General features: G+C 37.6%; 2 protein-coding genes and 1 pseudogene across 2 annotated transcripts in view; 2 read left to right on the plus strand and 1 right to left on the minus strand.

The window, feature by feature from the left end:
• LOC102954174 (olfactory receptor 56A4-like) overlaps positions 1-9406 on the minus strand; it is a 136982-nt gene extending 127576 nt beyond the window's left edge. The window contains exon 1 of the mRNA XM_042959034.1: positions 9238-9406. The gene's annotated coding sequence lies outside the window, so the exon portion shown is untranslated. The remainder of the gene's footprint in view (positions 1-9237) is intronic.
• On the plus strand, positions 2853-3817 carry LOC122231313 (annotated as a pseudogene).
• Positions 9407-17118: 7712 nt separating the features above from the next.
• On the plus strand, positions 17119-18084 carry LOC122231346 (olfactory receptor 688-like). Its single transcript, XM_042959118.1, has one exon. The coding sequence runs from the start codon at positions 17119-17121 to the stop codon at positions 18082-18084; it is 966 nt and encodes a 321-aa protein (XP_042815052.1).
• Positions 18085-21569: the final 3485 nt, after the last annotated feature.

Below are 21569 nucleotides of genomic sequence, written 5' to 3' on the forward strand. Positions count from 1 at the left end.
AATGGAAAAAGATTCCATGATCCTGGATAGGAAGAATAAATATTGTGAAAATGTCAATACTACCCAAAGCAATTTTCATATTCAATGCAATCCCTATCAAAGTAACACCAGCATTCTTCACAGAGCTAGAACAAATAATCCTAAAATTTGTATGGAACCAGAAAAGTCCCTGAATAGCCAAAGCAAACTTGAAGGCATACAAACTTGAGGCATACAATCCCAGACTTCAAGCTATACTACAAAGCTGTAATCATCAAGACAGTATGGTACTGGCACAAGAACAGACACTCAGATTAATGGAACAGAATAGAGAACCCAGAAATGGACCCACAAACGTATGGCCAACTAATCTTTGACAAAGCAGGAAAGAATATCCAATGGAATAAAAACAGTGTCTTCAGCAAGTGGTGCTGGGAAAACTGGACAGCGACATGCAGAAGAATGAACCTGGACCACTTTCTTATATCATACACAAAAATAAACTCAAAATGGATGAAAGACCTCAATGTAAGACAGGAAGCCATCAAAATCCTTGAGGAGAAAGCAGGCAAAAACCTCTTTGAACTTGGCTGCAGCAATTTCTTACTTAACATGTCTCCGGAGGCAAGGGAAACCAAAGCAAAATGAACTACTGGGACCTCATCAAAATAAAAAGCTTCTGCACAGCCTGTCAGGCAACTGACAGAATGGGAGAAGATATTTGCAAATGATATATCAGATAAAGTGTTAGTATCCAAAATCTATGAAGAACTTACCAAACTCAACACCCAAAAAATAAATAATCCAGTGAAGAAATGGGCAAAAGACATGAATAGACACTTCTCCAAAGAAGACATCCAGATAGCCAACCGACACATGAAAAAATGCTCCACATCACTTATTATCAGGGAAATACAAATCAAAACCACAATGAGATACCACCTTACGCCTGTCAGAATGGCTAACACTAACAACTCAGGCAACAACAGATGTTGGCGAGGATGCAGAGAAAGAAGATATCTTTTGCACTGTTGGTGGGAATGCAGGCTGGTGCAGCCACTCTGGAAAACAGTATGGAGGTTCCTCAAAAAACTAAAAATAGAACTACCCTACGACCCATCAGATGCACTACTAGGCATTTATCCACAGGATATAGGTGTGCTATTTCAAAGGGACACATGCACCCCCATGTTTATAGCAGCACTATCAACAATAGCCAAAGTATGGAAAGAGCCCAAATGTCCATCGATGGATGAATTGATAAAGAAGGTGTGGTATATATATATACAATGGAGTATTACTCGGCAATCAAAAAGAATGAAATCTTGCCATTGGCAACTACGTGCATGGAACTGGAGGGTATTATGCTAAGTGAAATTAGTCAGTCAGAGAAAGACAAAAATCATATGACTTCACTCATATGAGGACTTTAAGAGACAAAACAGATGAACATAAGGGAAGGGAAACAAAAATAATACAAAAACAGGGAGGGGGACAAAACAGAAGAGACTCAAATATGGAGAACAAACAGGGTTGCTGGAGGGGTTGTGGGAGAGGGGGTATGGGCTAAATGGGTAAGGAGGATTAAGAAATCTACTCCTGAAATCATTGCTTCGCTATATACTAATTTGGATGTAAATTTTAAAAAATAAAAAATAAAGTTAAAACAAAAAAAAAGAAAGACAATTTGGCAATATCAATCAAAATCTTTCTTTTTCCATTTCACTCTGCAATTCATTCTTAGAAATTATCCTATAAACTTATGCATAAAGATATATGAACAAGTAAATTGAGTACATGTTTTTTACAGTAGCAAAATACTAGAAACAAATTGAATGTCAGAAGTTCTTATTAAATTATCAGATATCCATGTGGTAGAATATCATTCACTTAGCAATGTGGCATATCTAGTTTGTGATAGGGAACAGTCCCCAAGATAATTAAGTTAAGAAAGAAAAGGAAAGGAAACAAAGGATAAAGGATATGATTAGTATGCTAACATTTGCTTTTGTCTTTTATGAGAAAACATATACATATATTCTTGTTCATGCAAAAACTATCTCTGGAAGGATTCCTAAGAAACTGGGTTACTGGCTGCCTCTGGTGAAAAGGAAGAAATTTGGGAGTCCTAAGCACAGAAGTCTTAGTAACCATCGTTTATATTTTTTTAACTTTATTTGAATTTGAACAATCTACATGTATGACAGTTAAAATCAAAATATTACTAAAAAGAGTATTTTAAGATGTTCTTTGTATGTATCACTTTTGTATCATTTAAAAAATCCTACTCAAAGGAAACAATCTGAAAAGTAAAATAGTGGTGAGTAAATTATGGAACAGCCAAATATAGAAATATAAGATTCCACATTGCTTTTAATGATCTGGAAAGTTTTGGTTTATTTATTCATCCATGTCATAATTTTTTACTGAGTTCCTATTTTATGTCCTAGAACACACTACTGAAACACAAAGGCAGGATACAACATTATTTCCATATAATGATGTAAACTGGAAATACAAATATAATTATAAAATGGAAATAATGGAAATAAATCAAATAGTAGTATTTGTTATCTGTTAGCAATAAGATTATTCTTGATACATATGTATTTGAACATACTTATTAGAAACACGAGTGGTAATAATAAATGGCTAATTCAAACTTTACCTTTAGAATAAATTTTGACTTGTTTTAGTGCTCCTCTGTGGAATATTTCCAGGAGCCAAAAAAGGTGGAGGGTTATGCACACATAAAAGAAACTGAGTCATTTGGGGGGAGTCTCTACTATCAGGACCCTGAGCTAAATTCTCAAATGCAATCTTCCTGCCATTTCAGTTTTATGGACAGACACTGCAAATGGGGCACCTGTGCTATGGATACTCCCACCAGTGTTACCAACAGTGCCAGCCGCCAGATTTCCCACTTCATCTTGATGGGGCTCCCAGGCATTCATGGGTGGCAGCACTGGCTCTCCCTGCCCCTGGCTCCGCTCTACTTCTTAGCTCTTGGTGCTAATCTCCTCATCATGATCACCATCCAACATGAGGCCACGCTGCATGTGCCTATGTACCATTTTCTGGGCATACTGGCTGTTGTGGACATGGGCCTGGCCACCACCATCATGCCCAAGATCCTGGCTACCTTCTGGTTTGATGCCAAGGCCATCAGCCTCCCTCAGTGTTTTGCTCAGATCTATGCCATCCACTGTTTCTTCTTCATGGAATCTGGTATCTTCCTCTGCATGGCATTGGACAGATATATAGCCATCTGTCACCCCCTTTGATACCTGTCTATAGTCACTGACACTTTTGTGGTCAAAGCCACAGGATTCATGGTGCTCAGGAATGGACTGTTTACTATCCCAGTTCCAATACTGTCTGCCCAGAGACACTATTGCTCCAAGAATGAAATTGACCACTGCCTGTGCTCTAATTTGGGGGTCACCAGTCTAGCCTGTAATGACATCACTATGAACAAATTTTACCAACTGATCTCAGCATGGATCCTGATTGGGAGTGATATGGCTCTGGTTTTTTCTTCCTATGTGTTAATCCTTCACTCTGTGCTGAGGTTGAACTCACCAGAAGCAATATCAAAGCTCTGGGGACCTGTAGCTCCCACCTCATTCTCATCCTCTTCTTCTATACAGGTATCACTGTGCTGTCTGTCACATACCTTGCAGAGAAAAATACGCCCCTAATCCCTGTGCTCCTTAATGTACTGCACAATGTCATCCCCCCTGCACTCAATCCCATGGTCTATGCACTCAGGATGCAAGAGCTCAGACTGGGCTTCCAGAGACTGCTTGGACTGAGTGAAGATATGTCCACTAAGTAACTCCAGCTTTAGAAGTCCACTAAGGTGTGAAGAAAGGATAGAGCTTTTAGCTGTCGATAGACCTGGGTTGTGATGTGCCTTTATCTCTCACTAGGAAAAAAGTAGCCAATAAAATCATGAAAACTGTCAGTCTCACAGATCAAAATATACATATATGAAAATCACAATGAAATTTCCTTTTACTATAAAATAAGTAAGAATAGAAAAGTGAAATGTTGCTGACCACTGATGCAATTCTGAGATTGATACTCATACACAGCTGGTAGGACTGTAAATTGGCCCAAATGTACCAAAAAGCAATTTGACAAAATTTACTGGAGTGTTTGTAAATGTTAATATTCTTTCATCTAGTAATTCTATTTTTAGAAAAATATCTAAAAGAAATAGTCTAAATTGGGGCAACCTGGGTTGCTCAGTCAGTTGAGCATCCAACTGTTGTTTTCGCCTCAGGTCATGATCCCAGGATCATTGAATCGAGCCTTGCATCAGGCTCTGCACTGCGCATGGAGCCTGCTTGAGATTCTTTCTCTCTCTCCCTCTGCCCCTCTCCCCATCTCATGCTCTCTCACTCTGTCTCTTTATCTAAAATAAATTAAAAAATAGTCTAAATGTAAGCAAAAATGTATTCATAAAAAAGTTATTGTTAATAGTAGTAAAAAATGAAGACTTTAAAACTGTTTATGTGAATTTACTCTAACTTGTACATATTTGTTTTTCATGTCATTTTCATAATAAGAAAAAGAAAATAAATGTTTATTCTAAAAAGACAGAGAAGGGGCGCCTGGGTGGCTTAGTCGGTTAAGTGTCTGACTTCAGCTCAGGTCACGATCTCGCGGTCTGTGAGTTCGAGCCCCGCGGCGGGCTCCGGGCTGATGGCTCGGAGCCTGGAGCCTGCTTCCGATTCTGTGTCTCCCTCTCTCTCTGCCCTCCCCCATTCATGCTCTGTCTCTCTCTGTCTCAAAAATAAATAAACGTTTAAAAAAATTTTTTTAATAAAAAAATAATAAAATAAATAAAAAGACAGAGAAAAGTTTCGTTTTTGTAGCAGAGAATTTCAATAATAATAATTAATTAATTAATGGTTAACAAGTGCTAAGTACTTCTCATAAGCCAGAAAACACACACACAATCTGATTTAATACTCACAATAACCCTGTGAGGTGCATACGGTATTATTCCTAACGTATAGCTAAGGGATCTAGGGCCCTGGAGGTTACAGAGCATGCCCCATCAGCACAATTTTCAAGTGGGGGAGCTGGGATTCTACTCCTTGCAAGTGTGATCGCACAACTTTTGCAGTCTTCTCCCTCTTACTCTTGCTCTGTTCCAGAATTTCTATATGACTCTGAGCAACTTATGAAATCTCCCTCTGCTTCAATTCTTCAAGTTAAAAGTAGTGACAATCAGAGCATTTTGCTGAACTAAGTCACAGCATACCATGCGAAGCAAAAGAGATAATAAAGAAAACAGGCTTTGAGATGTGATATGCACATGTAAAAACTGATCTAATTATGTAGTAAAACCTTCATCTAGGAAAGAAAGAAAGAAAATTATCCTAGAAAATACCTTAGAAAAGTAGCTCCAAATAACCAATTAATTAAATCTAAATGAAATTTTACCGATTGCACATCTAACAGATATGCATACTTTTGAGTACAAAAATGTTGATCCATGTTCATTTTTTACCTTCTCCAAGCCTAGTACAGAACTTTGCACACAATGTACACTTAATACTTGATTCATGATGTGATTGATCAGTAGTATAACATGGTCTGCCGAACTATGTATCAAATATACCAGACCATGGTACGAAGAATGACTTCAGAAAGTTTTCATGAGTCCACTTTGGAGAACAAGCTCTCAGAAGACAGCCCAGGACTGAAGCAACACCATGAACTCATCCCACCAGGGAAGTGACTGCTGGGCAGCAGAGCAGACCTGCAGGAAGTTAACCCATAATGTGGGACCATCCTAAGAGTAATGCTTGGAAACTCACCCAAGAACAGGGACTATAAACTTTCTCCAAAAGCAGCTGTTACTTCACCCTTGACGGACAATGACCACTGATTTAGATTGAGGCAATCCTCCAATAAGAAAAGGTATGGGAGAGACAGTTATAGAATAGGGCTTGAACTTAACCCAACATCCACTGTTTCTAGTCCAAAGGAGCAGGATAATAACAACATCTAACCTTCAAGAGTTTTGTACAGTTTGCAGAACACTTTCCCACAGTGGATCAACTAATTTCATGCAGTCTTCATAGCAGCCTTCTTAGTTAGGAAGCATTACTGCTTTAGTACTGCATTAGTACTTTTTCACAAAGAAATAGGCGCTCAGGTTGAATGATTATACAAGTTCATCAGCTGGTAAATAGCAATATTAGCCATCCTAAAATCTAGCTCCAAACTTTCATTCACGTATATTTTAATTTATTCATTCATTCAAAACACACAGCATGAGTCTATATGTAGGAGCCCAAAGCGTAGACCACTCTCAACAGCTCTGTGGGGATGTGTCTCTCAGTCCTTTTGAAAATATGTAAACATCTAACATCCAACCTGGAGTTTCAGCAAAAACTCTGACACAACAGAAAGATAAGAGCAGTTAATTATTCTCTCCACTCTATGTGCCATGAGTATAAAAAGGGATGTGCTTTCTGTTTTATCTTTATAAATTCTTCCTCTTTGCCATGTGTGTTATATTTACTCATTTGCTTTGCCTTATATGATTTTAATACCATCACACTATTTTATTTTCAATTGCCTATTGTCTTTTCTAGCACATTTATTTTCACCTCTGGTTTATAATTTAATTTGGCTCTGTCTTTTCAAAACAACATTAGCTGTGTCTTCATTATTGTACAAATCAAAACCACAATGAGATATCACTTCACACCCACTAGGATGTTATAATTAAAAATACAGATGGTAAGTGTCGGTGAAGTTATGGAGAAAAATACTGTTGGTCGGGATACAACCTGGTGCAGCCATTTTAGAAAACACTCTGGCAGCTCTTTGAGTGATTGTACCACGTTACCCAGCAATTTTCCTCTTAGGTAAATACCCAACAGAACTGAAAACAGGTACAAAAATTTGTACCTGAACGTTTATAGCAACATTAGTCATAATTGCCAAAAAATAAAAATAACATAAAGGTACATGAAGTGATGAATGCAGTAAAAAAAAAAAAAAAAAGAAAGAAAAGAAAATGTGGTGTACCCATAGAATGGAAAATTATCCAGCCAGAAAAAGAAAAGAAGTACTGGTAGATGCTACAACATGGGTGAACCTTGAAAACATTAGTCTAGATGAAAAAAAGTCAGACAGAAAAAGACACATATTATATGATTCCGTTTGTAATAAATATCTAAAATAGGCGAATCTATAGACAGAAAGCAGATAAGTGATTACCATGGACTAAAGGAACAGGAAAATGGGAAACAACTGTTTACAAAAGGGTTTCTTTTGAGAATGGTGAAAATTTCTGTAATTAGAAGTAGTAATTGCAATACAATAGTATTGTGAATGTACTGGAAGCCAATGAATTATATACTTTAAAATGGTTTAAATACCGAATCTTATTTGAATTTCACCTCACCTAAAGACAAACAAAAAAAAAAAACCTTTCTTCTTACGATGTCTCTCCAGTGCCCTCTACTGCCAAAGTTTGGCATCATTACAGTGGACAAAGGCATATTATTTAAAGAACACTGATCCATTTTCACAGAGCTGGCCAAAAAGAATGGTTTGTAACTTCGTCACAATAAACTGATTAACAGCATAGTTCATACCTTTGACTACTCATCTTCCACATGCACCATTTTACACACCTTTGAACTCCCATACAACAAGAAAACAATTTAATACTTCTATTTTAAAAGATACAACTATTCCACATATAAAGAAGTTCTCACCTTTTCCCCAAAGTAACAAGATGCACAATCCCGAGAGTCATTGTATACACTGCTGGATATAATACCATATTCTTCAAATTCAGTCAAAGTCCAATCAAATATTCTGTTACCTAAACACTAAACTGTAAAGTTAACTTCCAATAACTTGTACATAAAAAAGAGAAGGGTTCACATGCAAAAATAAAAGTTTGCATATGAAAAGCAAACAGAAAATATTTAAAGTTACTACAGTTCTAATTACTATAACTGTTCACAGCAACAGTTGTAGCCTCGGCCACAGCAACTTCTTACTCAACACGTCTCCAGAGGCAAAGGAAACAAAAGCAAAAATGGACAATTGCGACCTCATCAAAATAAAAATCTTCTGCACAGCAAAGGAAACAATCAGCAAAACTAAAAGGCAACCGACAGAATGGGAGAAGATATTTACAAATGACATAACAGATATAGGGTTAGTATCCAAAATCTATAAAGAACTTATCAAACTCAACACCCAAAAACAACTAATCCAGTGAAGAAATGGCCAAGAGACATGAATAGACACTTTCCAAAGACATCAGATGACTGACAGACACATGAAAAAATGTTCAACATCACTCCTCATCAGGGAAATACAAATCAAAACCACAATGAGATACCACCTCACACCTGTCAATTGAATGGCTAACATTAACAACTCAGGCAATAACAGATGTTGGTGAGGATGCAAAGAAAGAGGATCTCTTTTGCACTGCTGGTGGGAATGCAAACTGGTACAGTCACTCTGGGAAACAGTATGGAGGCTCCTCAAAAAACTAAAAATAGAACTACCCTACAACCCAGCAATTGCACTACTAGATATTTATCCAAGGGATACAGGTGTGCTGTTTCGAAGCGGCACATGCACCCCAACGTTTATAGCAGCGTGTCAACAATAGCCAAAGTATGGAAAGAGCCCAAATGTCCATCAATGGATGAATGAATAAAGAAGATGTGGTATATATATATATATATATATATATATATATATATATATATATATATAATGGAGTATTACTCAGCAAACAAAAAGAATGAAATTTTGCCATTTGCAACTACATGGATGGAACTAGAGGCTGTTACATTAAGCAAAATTAGTCAGAGAAAGACAAATATCATATGACTTCACTCATATGAGGACTCTAAGACACAGAACAGATAAACACAAGGGAAGGGAAGCAAAAATACAATAAAAACAGGGAGGGGGGCAAAACACAAGAGATTCCTAAATATGGAAAACAAACAGGGTTACTCGAGGGGTTGTGGCAGGGGGATAGGCTAAATGGGTAAGGGGAATGAAGGAATCTGAATCTACTCCTGAAATCATTGTTGCACTATATGCTAACTTGGATGTTAAATAAATAAATAAATTAATTAATTAATTAATTAATTAAAGATTCTCTCTCTCTCTCTGTCCTTCTCCCCCACTTGCTCTCTCTCTCTCTCTTTAGCTATCTAAAATAAAAAAAATAAAAATTTAAAAACTCACCTCCTTGTTGGATGCTAGGCCAATTCTAAGTTCACAAAAGGGTTTTGCTAATGAGTCTTAATATGCCCCCTTTGCATTCTCTTTTTCCACGTTCATAGTGTTTCAGAATTTTGGATGCCATACTGAGATTCCTCTTATTATTCTGCCATCAAGGATCCATTCAGGCCACATTGCCAATTCATTGTCTATGATGGAAAATAAGAATAGTTCCATCCCATTATACTGTCATTATTATTTAGTTTCTCTGATGCTGTGAAGAAACCCACTGAGCAGACTTACCTTCCTTTGGGCAAGTTCATTGGTGAAAATTATCAGACAACAATCTTTCCCAGAGCAACTGATATTCTATTAGTGAAGGTTATTTTACATATTTGTAGATTTTCTGAAATACCTTGTGATTTCAGTATAGAGATTTAATGCTGTGAAATGCTTATCAATGTTGTTCCTTTGAAAATCTACACCATTTCTCGCCATAGCATTTCCCACAAGGTCCTGAACAACACATTGTTATTCCCCAGTCCTTCTTGGTTGTGACATCAAATTTTTTATCAGTATATAAATTCATTGTTAGCAAAGTTAAGAACATAAATAATTGCTGTTCTACCAGAACTGTTACTTCTCTTGCTTATTTACAATCAAGAAGCAAAGAAGCAAATTTCCCTAATGTTCTGATAAATCTGTGACTTTCTTTGGCTACAGCTTGACAATAATAATTTATGACTCAGTATATCTTAATTTTAGCAAGCTAAACCTCACTTTGCAACATATTACAAAACCCAAACACAATAATATTCTATTAAACAAAATTGCAGAAATATTAGGTATCTTTTGTTGTAGCAAAAAAAAAAAAAAAAAAAAGAATTTCACACATTGATCAAAATATTGATTCTATTCCAAAACTGGACAGCAACATGCCAAAGAATGAATCTGGACCACCTTTTTACACCATACACAAAGATAAATTCAAATGGTTTAAAAACCTAAATTTGAGACCTGAAACCATAAAAGTCCTATAAAAGAACACAGGCACTAACTTCTTTGACATAGGTCATAGCAACTTCTTTCTAGATAGCTCTCCTGAGACAAGGAGAAGAAACAAAAGCAAAAATAAACTTTTGAGACTACTCAAAGATGCTTTCTGCACAGCAAAGGAAACTACCGACAAAACTAAAAGGCAACCAACAGAATGGAAGAAGAATTCAATAAAGGATTAGTACCCAAAATATATTTTTAAAAAAACTTACAAAACTCAACACCCCTCCAAAAAAAATCCAATTTTAAAAAGGGCAGATGGCATGAACAGACATTTCTCCAAAGACATACAGATGGCCAACAGACACATGAAAAGATGCTCAACATCAGTCATCATCAGGGAAATACAAATCAAAACTACAATGAAATATCACCTCACTTTGGCTAGAATGGCTAAAATCAAAACACAAGAAACAACAGGTGTTGGTGAGGATGCAGAGACAGGGGAACCCTCTTCAACTGTTGGTAGAAGTGAAAACTGGTGCAGCCACTTTGGAAAATAGTACGGAGGTTCCTCAAAAAGTTAAAAATAGAACTACCATACAATCTATCAATTTCACTACTAGCTATTTATCCAAAGAATATAAGAACACTAATTCAAAGGGATACATACTATGCTTATAGCAGCACTATCAACAATAGCCAAATTATGGAAAGAACCCAAATGATATACTGATGAACTGATGATGAACTGATATAGAAGATGTGGTGTATATATATAATATGGAATATTATTCAGCCATAAAAAATGAAATCTTGCCATTTGCAATGACATGGATAGAGCTAAAGAGCATAATGCTAAGCGAAGTAAGTCAGCTGAGAAAGATAAATACCATAGAATTTCACTCGTGGAATTTAAGAAACAAAAGAAACAACAAAGGGGAAAAATAAGAAAGGGAAGGAGGGCGGGAGAGATAGAGAGAGAGAAATCAAGAAACAGACTCTTAATTACTGAGAATAAACTGATAACTACCAGAGCGGGGGGCGGGGAGGGGTGTGCTGGGGATGGGTTAAATAGGTAATGGGGATTAAGGAGTGTACTTATCTTGATGAACACAAGGCAATGTATGGAAGTGTTGAATGACTATATTGTACACCTGAAATTAATAGAACACTGTATGTTAACTAACTGGAATTAAAATAAAAATCTAAAAAATATATATTGATTCCATTCCATTGCAATTTTACTGTGCTTCTAGTAATTTTTGACTATTAGAATCTGACAGTCTTTAAGTAACAAAGAAGTAAATGGGTGTTTCTAAAGCTAATTTAAGAAAATTAAGATAAAATTAGTTTTATTTAATGATAGTATATGTAGATAGAATACAGAAAAGAGTAAAATGTCACTGCATATGAACAAAAGCATCACACTTTGAAATTCCTCTAGACTGCTTCTTTATTCACTCTTCTCAATATTCATTCATTTATTTGACAAATATTCATAAAATACCTACTATGTGCCAGGAATTGGTCTAGGTGCTGGGGATAGAGCAATGAACAAAAATTATAAAAAGCATGCTTTGGGGGAGCTTACATTTTAATGTGAAAAAGAAAAGAAAAACAAATGACGTCATAATATGACATGTAATATCGGGCATACAGATCGATAAAATAGAGAATTATAGGGTCAGGGACTGCTATTTTAGGTAAGATGATCAGAGGATGCATCTCTCATTAAGGAACATTTGATCTGAATACAAATTCAATAGCATTCTTTTATCCAATTTAATTAACACTAAAATTTTGATGTCATGAAAGACAAGAGAGGCAAGTGGTCTTAGGAAAAGGAACTGATCAACACAGACAAATACCAGGAAGTGTTCAGGTAAGATTACATCTTTTTTTAAATATATATTTTTAAAGTTTATTTATTTTTGAAGGAGAAAGAGAGAGAGAGCATGAGCAAGGGAGGGGTGGTGGGGGGAGAGAATCTCAAGCAGCCTCCACACTGTCAGTGCAGAGCCCAACACAGAGCTCAATCCCATAAACCATGAGATCATGACCTGAGCCAAAATCAAGAGTCAGATGCTTAACTAACTGAGCCAGTCAGGCACCCCCCAGGTAAGATTACTTCTAAAAAATATCCAATATTTTTGGCAATTGAGATCATTAGAAAGAGCAATGTCAATTTGATGTTGAAACAAAGGTTAAATTGCAGTGAGACAAGAAATCTTTAAGAGGCAAGGATAAGAAAGCAACATAAAAGAGGTTACTTCCAATATTTGTGATGCAGGAAATAGATAGAGGCAATCTCTGGAAAAGATATGGAGTAAAGACATATTTTGAGATAGGGAGATTTCAAAACCTTCCCACAATGAGAGGCACTATTCATCAGACAAAACTGAATTACTCTGTGAGGATCCTGGAGTGAAAAGCCGTCCATCTGGTGGGCTGCCCTGGGACTAGAGTTGAATGGACCCAACATTATGTGACTAACCACTAAGAGTACTTGGGATGTATTCCCATTGCAATGCCAAAAAAAAAAAAAAAAAAAAAAAAAAAAGACCCTGGAGGATGCTTGCTATAAAGTAGGGAGGGCCTAAAGAGTACCACACCAGGATCAGGCATCTCACCGATCTAATGTATACAAAAACCACAGACTCCAGGAGTGGCAAGCAACGACAGGAATTTGTTCTGAACAACAAAAGGCTGAACGCAGACAGCTGAAGCTCAGAGAGCAGAAGCATCCATAGAAGGCATTGCAGCCTGAGAGCCTCTTCAAAGACCTTCCTGAAGTAGTACATAAACCAGTCAATGACCTGCATCCTGAGAGGTGAGGGGATGGATGTTTTCCAACTTCCTGCAGTTCTATCCTCCTCTCTGAATTTGATTAATAAATATATACCTTATCCTTGCCTTCTATGGCTTTCCATATTTGATTCTTCACCTCTACTACCTCCCTTCTCTCAGTCTTCTCACTTTTGTAGAAACCAAGTTCTGTGATTAGGAAACAGCAGAGAAATGAGGCTGAGTTCCAAGACTGTTAGTAAGTCAATGATAAACCAAGGAGTCTAGAATAATAAATTCTATATCTAAGATTCCTAGAACAAAACACTAAATGATCATACTTAATTTACTTAATTTAATCATACTTAATTTACTTAATCATACTTAATTTACTTAATTAATCATACTTAATTTACATTGATCATGAATTTCCAACCATTTCACTGAGATATGAAACAAAGATTAATATATATTTATATTTGTAAAGAGAGAAAATAGCATTGTTTGCAAGCAATTTTTAAGTTATTTGTTGTGCTTCTTTTTTCTTTAAGATTTTTTAAAGTTGATTTATTTATTTTGAGAGATAGAGAGACACAGTGTGAGCAGAGAAGGGCAGAGAGAGAGGGAGAGAATCCCAAGCAGGCTCAGCACTGTCAATACAGAGCCCAGTATGGGACTCAAACTCACAACCATGAGATCATCACCTGAGCTGAAATCAAGAAGTGGATGTTTAACTGACTGAGCCACCCAGGCACCCCTTCAAGATTTTATTTTTAAGTAATCTCTACACTCAATATGCGGCTTGAATTTACAAACCCGATACCAAGAGTTGCATGCTTTACCACCAAAGCCAGCCAGACACCCTTGCAAGCAACTTTTTGTTCTACTTAGAAAATCAGAAAAAGAGAATCAGTGGTAAAATTTAAAAATGTATAATAGTTTGGCAAATGATGATACACAAGACAGAAATGACAAAACAAATAAAATTGCAATTTATAAAATAATAAACCCAAAATGTTTAGTTTACCAGCAGCCATTAATTTGTTGAGGTAATAGAAGAAAAAAAAACTCACAAAATGTGTAAAACTAGTACAAGTTTAGCAAACTGAATGAATGCAAAAGGAAATAACAAAAATCAATATAATAACACTAAGAAAGATAAATATTTGTTCAGAATATCTCCAAATACTAATAATCATAAGAACAGTGCAGAAATAAAATATTTTAATAACCATGTTTTAAAGATTTAAAGATTTGAAAGATAAACAAAGGCAGAGAGAATCCACATTTGCTGAATGTAAGAACTTGATAGTATGTCAACTTTTGGCTTTTCAAAATTAAGCCACAAATTTAACATGATCCCAACCAAAATTGTTATTTTAGAAACCAATGCAGGAATTCTAAGTTTAATCTGGAAAATAAGCACATAAAAAGGCCTTTAAATTTTAAGAGAATAAATAATAAGGGAATATATTTCTCTTCTGTATTAAATTTATTATAAAACTAAAATTTTTAACTCAGTTTGATATTGGCACAAAATTAATCAGAAAAAAATTAAAAAATTTGAGTGCCCAGATACAATTTATACATACAATATTTCTATGCAACAAAAGAGGCATAATAATCACTTGTCAAGGGATGTAGAAGCCATTGTTTAATTATGCAAAATCACTTTATTTACATACCTCTCATTAACAGCAAAATTAATTCCATGTAAATAAGTTGCATCACAAAACTAGAAGGGGGGTGCCTGGGTGGCTCAGTCGGTTAAGTGTCAGACTTTGGCTGAGGTCATGATCTCACAGTTTGTGAGTTTGAATCCCGCATCGGGCTCTGTGCTGACAGCTCGGAGCCTGGAGTCTGTGGAGCCTGGAGCCTGCTTCGGATTCTGTGTCTCCTTCCATCTCTGCCCCTCCCCCACTTGTGCTCTGTCTCTCTCTGTCTCTGAAAAATAAATAAATGTAAAAAAAAAAAAAAAACCCAGAAGGTCAAGCATTAAAAATTAAAAGTCATAGGGAAGTGAATCTTGGCCAAAATTTTGAGTAAAGAATGGTTTTCTGTAACTGTGTTTTGATTGAATAATTGAATGTTTTGAGAATTTGATAGAAGCCAAACAGATCTCCTCAGAATAATGTAAAAGTTTTTCCACATAAATTTAAAAAATTCACAGATTCCTATGGAGACCACCCATAAATTCTTATTAAAAGAGGGAGAATCTTATGCAGGCTCTACACTCAGCACGGAGCCTGCAGCAGGGCTGGATTCCATGACCCTAGGATCATGACCTAGCTGAAATCAAGAGTTGAGGGGAACCTGGGTGGCTCAGTCTGTTGAGTGTCTGACTCCTGGGATCGTGGGATCCAGCCCCACATTGGGCTCCATGCTCAGCATGGAGTCTGCTTAATATTCTCTCTCTCCCTCTGCTCCTTTCCCTTACTCATGCTCTCTTTTTCTCTCTAAAATAAATTAAAAACTTTTTTAAAAGATTTTCTTTCAATGAAGAAAAATGCTGAAAATTAAATATTCTAAAATGTTAAAAACCATTACCTTTGTTTGTTGGGATTTTGATTTATGATTATTTTTCTCAACTTTTTTTTGTTTTCTAAAAGTGCTATGGTTTTATTTTTTCTTATTTGTCTTTATCAATTTCATGGTACTATATGTTTATTATAATTATAAATGGCATAGCCATTCATTCTTCACACAGATGGTTAGGGCTGGAACCTTGATCTTATACTTAATGCCATCAAACACAGCACAGATACAGATTTGGAAGGGAAATATTGATACCTAAATATTTAACAAGGCAAGGTATTATTCATAAATAAAGGTAAAAAAAGAAAAAGAATTCTCAGGTATTGTCAGGTATTAAAGGCTCCTGAAACCATAATGCCTGTACACATTTTGATACAAACTCTGAGAGATAGTCCACACAATTCAAGAGTGAACAAAATTGAGAATGAGAGAATGAGGTGGACTGAGTATCAAAAATGAGCTGTGAACTTACCCAAATCAGTCTAAACTGTGTCATAAATGCCTGCTGCTTTAAACCTATACCATACAAAAATCTGGAAGTGGTGGGAAGTATGGTGGTAATATTGTCTCCTTAGATCATCTATTAATAAAATTGATGATTTTAAAATATAGCTTTATATATGCCTTTAACATCACTTTCATAATCAGAGGAGGAAACAAGTGATATTCCTACATAGTACTGACCTTTTAGCTATGACTTCATGCCAGAGATTAAAATTTTGCTGAAACTTTCTCACTTATTAGTGTTTTCAATATATAGGACTCTTACCTAGTGAAATCATTCAACCTCTATATCCCTATATGTAAATAACAACCCCTGTCTGGGGAAGATCAAATGACACGATTTTTGTCAAAACTTATTTGTCAACTACAGGCACTGTTTAAAACAAAAACATGGTCAGCATTCTCCCTGTGGCTGCCTGGTCTCCTCCTGAAGATCCCCAACAATGGAGAAAACAGCTCTGCCCTCTAACTTTGGGATCTTTATAATGTACTAGTCTTCTGGTTTGTGTCTGTATTCCCTGACGCATGAAAAAATCTATCCAGAATTTCCAGAAAACAAAGCCGGTAAATCTTCACTTTTATTCTGCTACAATCATTTTCTTAGAATCTATTTTGGCTCTTCCGCTGTTCTATCTATCTATATCTATCTATCTATATGTCTATCTATACAATTTGGGTGTCACTATAAATATATATATATTTATTTTTGAAGGAGAGAGACAGAGTGTGAGCAAGGGAAGAGCAGACAGAGAAGAGAGGGAGACACACAATCTAAGGCAGGCTCTAGGCTGCAAGCTGTCAGCACAGAGACCAACACGTGGCTTGAACTCAAAAACTGCGCGATCATGACCTGAGCTGAAGTCTGATGCTTAACTGACTGAGCCACTCAGGCATTCCTCTTCTGCTGTTCTTATCTGAACTTTTTCCAAGGGTCCAAGTGGGTTGAGGATACATTATGTTAAAAAGGACTTATCTGAATCTTCTACCTCTACACAAACTTTGAGCCTCAGCTGAGCTTACTACTGCCTATTCTTATTTTCTCTTAATCCATAGGCAGATGCTGAGAAGAAGACATCCCATGATATGGATACCACCCTGAGTATAACCAATAGCTCAAGGCTTCAAGTGTCTGAGTTCATCCTGGTGGGGCTCCCAGGCATTCATGAGTGGCAGCACTGGCTCTCCCTGCCCCTGGCTCTGCTCTACATCTTAGCTCTCATTGCCAACATCCTCATCTTGATCACCATCCAACATGAGCCTTCCCTGCACCAGCCCATGTATCAGCTCCTTGGCATCTTGGCTATCGTGGACATTGGCCTGGCTACCACCATCATGCCCAAGATCCTGGCCATTCTCTGGTTTGATGCCAAGGCCATCAGCCTCCACGAGTGCTTTGCTCAGATCTATGCTATCCATACTTTCATGGGAATGGAGTCAGGCATCTTCCTCTGCATGGCTGTGGATAGATATGTAGCCATTTGCTACCCCCTTCAGTACTCCTCCATAGTCAATGAGGCTTCTGTGATCAAAGCCACCCTGTCCATGGTGCTGAGGAATGGCCTGTTGACCATCCCACTGCCTGTACTGGCTGCCCAGCGACACTACTGCTCCGGAAATGAAATTGACCACTGTCTGTGCTCTAATTTGGGGGTCACTAGTCTGGCCTGTGATGACGCCACTATTAACAGAGTATACCAGTTGGCCTTGGCATGGGTTACACTTGGGGGTGACATGGGTCTGGTCTTTGCTTCCTATGCTTTGATTGTTCGCTCAGTGCTGAGGCTGAACTCCGCTGAAGCAACATCAAAGGCCCTGAGTACCTGCAGCTCCCATCTCATCCTCATTGTCTTCTTCTACACAGCCGTTATTGTGCTGTCTGTCACCCACCTGGCAGGAAGAAAGGTCCCCTTCATCCCTGTTCTCTTCAACGTGCTGCATAATGTTATGCCCCCAGCCTTTAACCCCATGGTGTATGCCCTCCGGACCCAGGAGCTGAGAGTGGGCTTCCAGAGGGTGCTTGGTTTGGGTGAGAATGTGTCCAGGAAGTGACCCAACTTTTGATGGCAGAATTTTACAACTGGTATTACAGAAAGAGCACAGGCTTTGGAGCACAACAGCCCTGGGTTAAAATTCCATGTCTCCCAGTTGCTAGCAATATCGATTCAAATTAACTCACCTGTTTTGTAAAGTGTATACTATGTGCCAGGCGCTGTTCTAAGCATTTCTCAAATATTAACTCATAGAATTGCACAACAACCCTATGAAACACGTACAACTGTCATTTACACATTCTGCAGGTGAGGCAAGAAAGTTGAGACACTTGGCCAAGGTCAAATGGGAAGGAAGTTGCAGAGTGAGGTTAGAACCTAAGCATTCAGCTCCAGAGTCTCTGTTCTTAACCCTTACCCTTTTCTCTCTATTCAACCTTACTACTAACTTTTAAAAACATAAATTAAGATGACAATAAAAAGGAATGATCTCCAAGTGAAATTATAAATCTCCTGTCTTTTAATAAAACAATATTCCATTTAAAAGGTGGCAGCAATTTTCCTGTCCAATAGTAAACACGGCACATTTTAAATCCTCTATAGTCACTCTATAGGATCCCTATCAGTTATAAGAATGTAGGTCAAGTTGGGACACTTGGGTGGCTCAGTCGGTTAAGTGTCTGACTTCAGCTCAGGTCATGATCTTGTGGTCTGTGAATTCAAGCCCCATGTCTGGCTCTATGCTGACAGCTCAGAGTCTGGCGCCTGCTTCAGATTCTGTGTCTCCCTCTCTCTATTCCCTCCCTTGCTTGTGCTCTGTCTCTCTCTCAAAAATGAATAAACATTAAAAAAAAAAAAAAGTTGGCAGCAGGGGTGCCTGGGTGGCTCAGTTGGTTAAGCATCCAACTTCAGCTCATGTCATGATCTCGCGGTTTGTGGGTTTGAGCCCCACGTTGGGCTCTGTGCTGACAGCTCAGAGTCTGGAGGCTGCTTCAGATTCTGTTTCCCTCTCTCTCTGCCCCTCCCCTGCTCATGCTCTGTCTCTCTCTCTCTCTCTCTCTCTCAAAAATAAACATTTGAAAAATATATAAAATTGGCAGCAGTTTTCCTGTCTAATGGAAAATACAGCAGATTTTAAATTTTCTAGAAAGAGTCACTCTAGAAAGTGTCACTCTAAAGGACTCTGTTAGTTATCTAAGTCAAGTATTTGACAGGAATTATTTTGTCACTTTACAAACTCTTTGATAACTCTTTTTTGTTTGTTTGTTTAAGTTTATTTATTTTGAGAGAGAGAGAGAGAGGAGAGACAGAGTGAGTGTGTGAGTGAGGGAGGGGCAGAGAGAGAGAGAGAATCCCTAGCAGGTTCTGTGCTCTCAACACAGGTGGACACAGGGCTCAAACCCATGAACCATGAGATCATGACCTGAGCCAAAATCAAGGGTCAGATGCTCAACCTACTGGGGCGCGTGGGTGGTGCCAGTCTTTAACAACTCTTTAACAACTCTTTAACAACTAATTCTTTAACAACTCTTGAGTCAATCTGCATTAAAAACTAAAAGTTTCTTTTTCAACATTCAACATTACTTGAACTTCCCTAACGAACTAAGAAAATCCCAGTGAGGTGCTGCAGTTCATTGGCATATACAGGTCAGCAAAGTTCTCTAAAGTAGAACTGTCCCCATAAGAGAAATGATATGAGTTTGTGGACAGAGAGAGAAGAAAGTTGGTAAAATTATTTTTTATTTATTTTAATGCCAGAATATAGACCATCAAGGGTGAAATTTTGGCTCCAAACTAACATGTGAATAAGTTTGAGAAAGTCCCCCGACCTAATCATATGGCCATCGTGACAGACTTTGGAAAGAAAAACCTAACTTGTGCCAATAAACTTATAAGTCTCTTCTAGAGTTCCCAGACCCAATTCCAACATAGAGCTGGAGGGGAGGGGTTTCTCTCTCTCTCTCTCTCTCTCTCTCTCTCTCTCTCTCTCACACACACACACACACACCACCTAGCAACACACTATAGTGTGTCTGAGAATTCAACTCAATTCTAACACTATCTACTGGGGAATAGCATCAAAGTACCCTCCCCACCCTGCTTCAGATGCCCAGTTGCAATTCCTGACCAACAATACAGACTGGAGTTTCTAAAGACCCCTACTTGAGTTTCAGACACCAGTCACAAGTCCAAGATGTTACCTGTACTTCTGACAGACTGGCTCTACATCAGATGCTTCCAGGACCTCTTCCCTGAGTTCCCTTAATTTGCTAGAGCAGTTCACAGAACTCAGAGAAATATTTTACTTAGTAGACCACCACTTTATTATAAAAAGATATAAGCAAGAAATAACTAGACTGACAAGATGCAGAGGGCAAGGTATGTGTTAAGGGCATAGAGCTTCCATGCCCGCTCCAGGTGTCTCCATGTGTTCACCAGCTGGGTAGAGATCTGAACCCAGTCCTTTTTTATGGGGATTACAGTTCCTCCCTCCTCCCCAGAGTTTGGGAAATAGGGGTGAGACTGAAGTTCCAACTCTCTAATCACATGGTTGGTTCTCCAGGCAAACAGCCCCCATCTTTAGATTACTTAAGAGCTTTCCAAAAGTCACCTCATTAACATAACAGAAGACATCTTTATCTCTCTTATCACAGGAAACTCCAAGGATTTTAGAAGCTGTGATACAGGAACCATGGATAAGACCAAATACAAAGGAAAAATATATTTTGGTCATCTGAATAACCAAATATATATTCCTTACAAATCACAAAATCACAAAGCCCAAGACTGAGAAACTTAGTTTTAATAAACTCAAAGAACTGAATCATCTTTCTTTTGAGTTGGATAGGAAGGCCTTTATTATATCTATAGACAAGGCAGAATTGGACCATGTGCTTTTACCTGATTTTAACAGTGAACTTGATGAAGGATAGAAGCATAAAAATGTTCACCTGTAGCCCAAAAGGCTGACCTATAGCCTGCATAGTTCTGATAGGGATTAAATATGTGCTAGTTGCTACATCCTTAAAGGGTCTCATGAGTGCTTACATATCTTACAGACAGTTAATATTAAACCGAATGATAAGTGAAGTGGAAAACAAAGGCAAACGAAAAGTTAAATTTCCTTACTGCCTACAGCTCATTGACAAGTCCTTGAAACAAGGAGACATTCTTCTAGGAGCTCAGTTGCCTCCATGTTGACACTTTGCTAGGGGCAAACGAGCCCGTCCCCCAGGATCCTACAAGTCTACTTTAACATATAAAAATTCCTTTAGAAGCTTCCTTTATCTCTGTCCCCCCAAGATATATATTGGCAATCATACTCCAAGCATATGGCCCACTGATATATATCTGAAGGGTCTCATGACTGAGTTTCTACTAAACAATAATAAATGACATTTGCATAACACTAGCTAGCCCCCCACAAGGTCTGGCAAACCTTACTTCCAAAATTCCTTAGCGACTTAGGCTATCCCTAACCCCCTGCCAACTTGAAAGTATATAATCAGTTACCAGTCACAACCCCACTGCAGCTCTTTCTGCCCA

The sequence above is a fragment of the Panthera tigris genome, chromosome D1, assembly GCF_018350195.1.
Source record: "Panthera tigris isolate Pti1 chromosome D1, P.tigris_Pti1_mat1.1, whole genome shotgun sequence".
Lineage (NCBI taxonomy): Eukaryota > Metazoa > Chordata > Mammalia > Carnivora > Felidae > Panthera > Panthera tigris.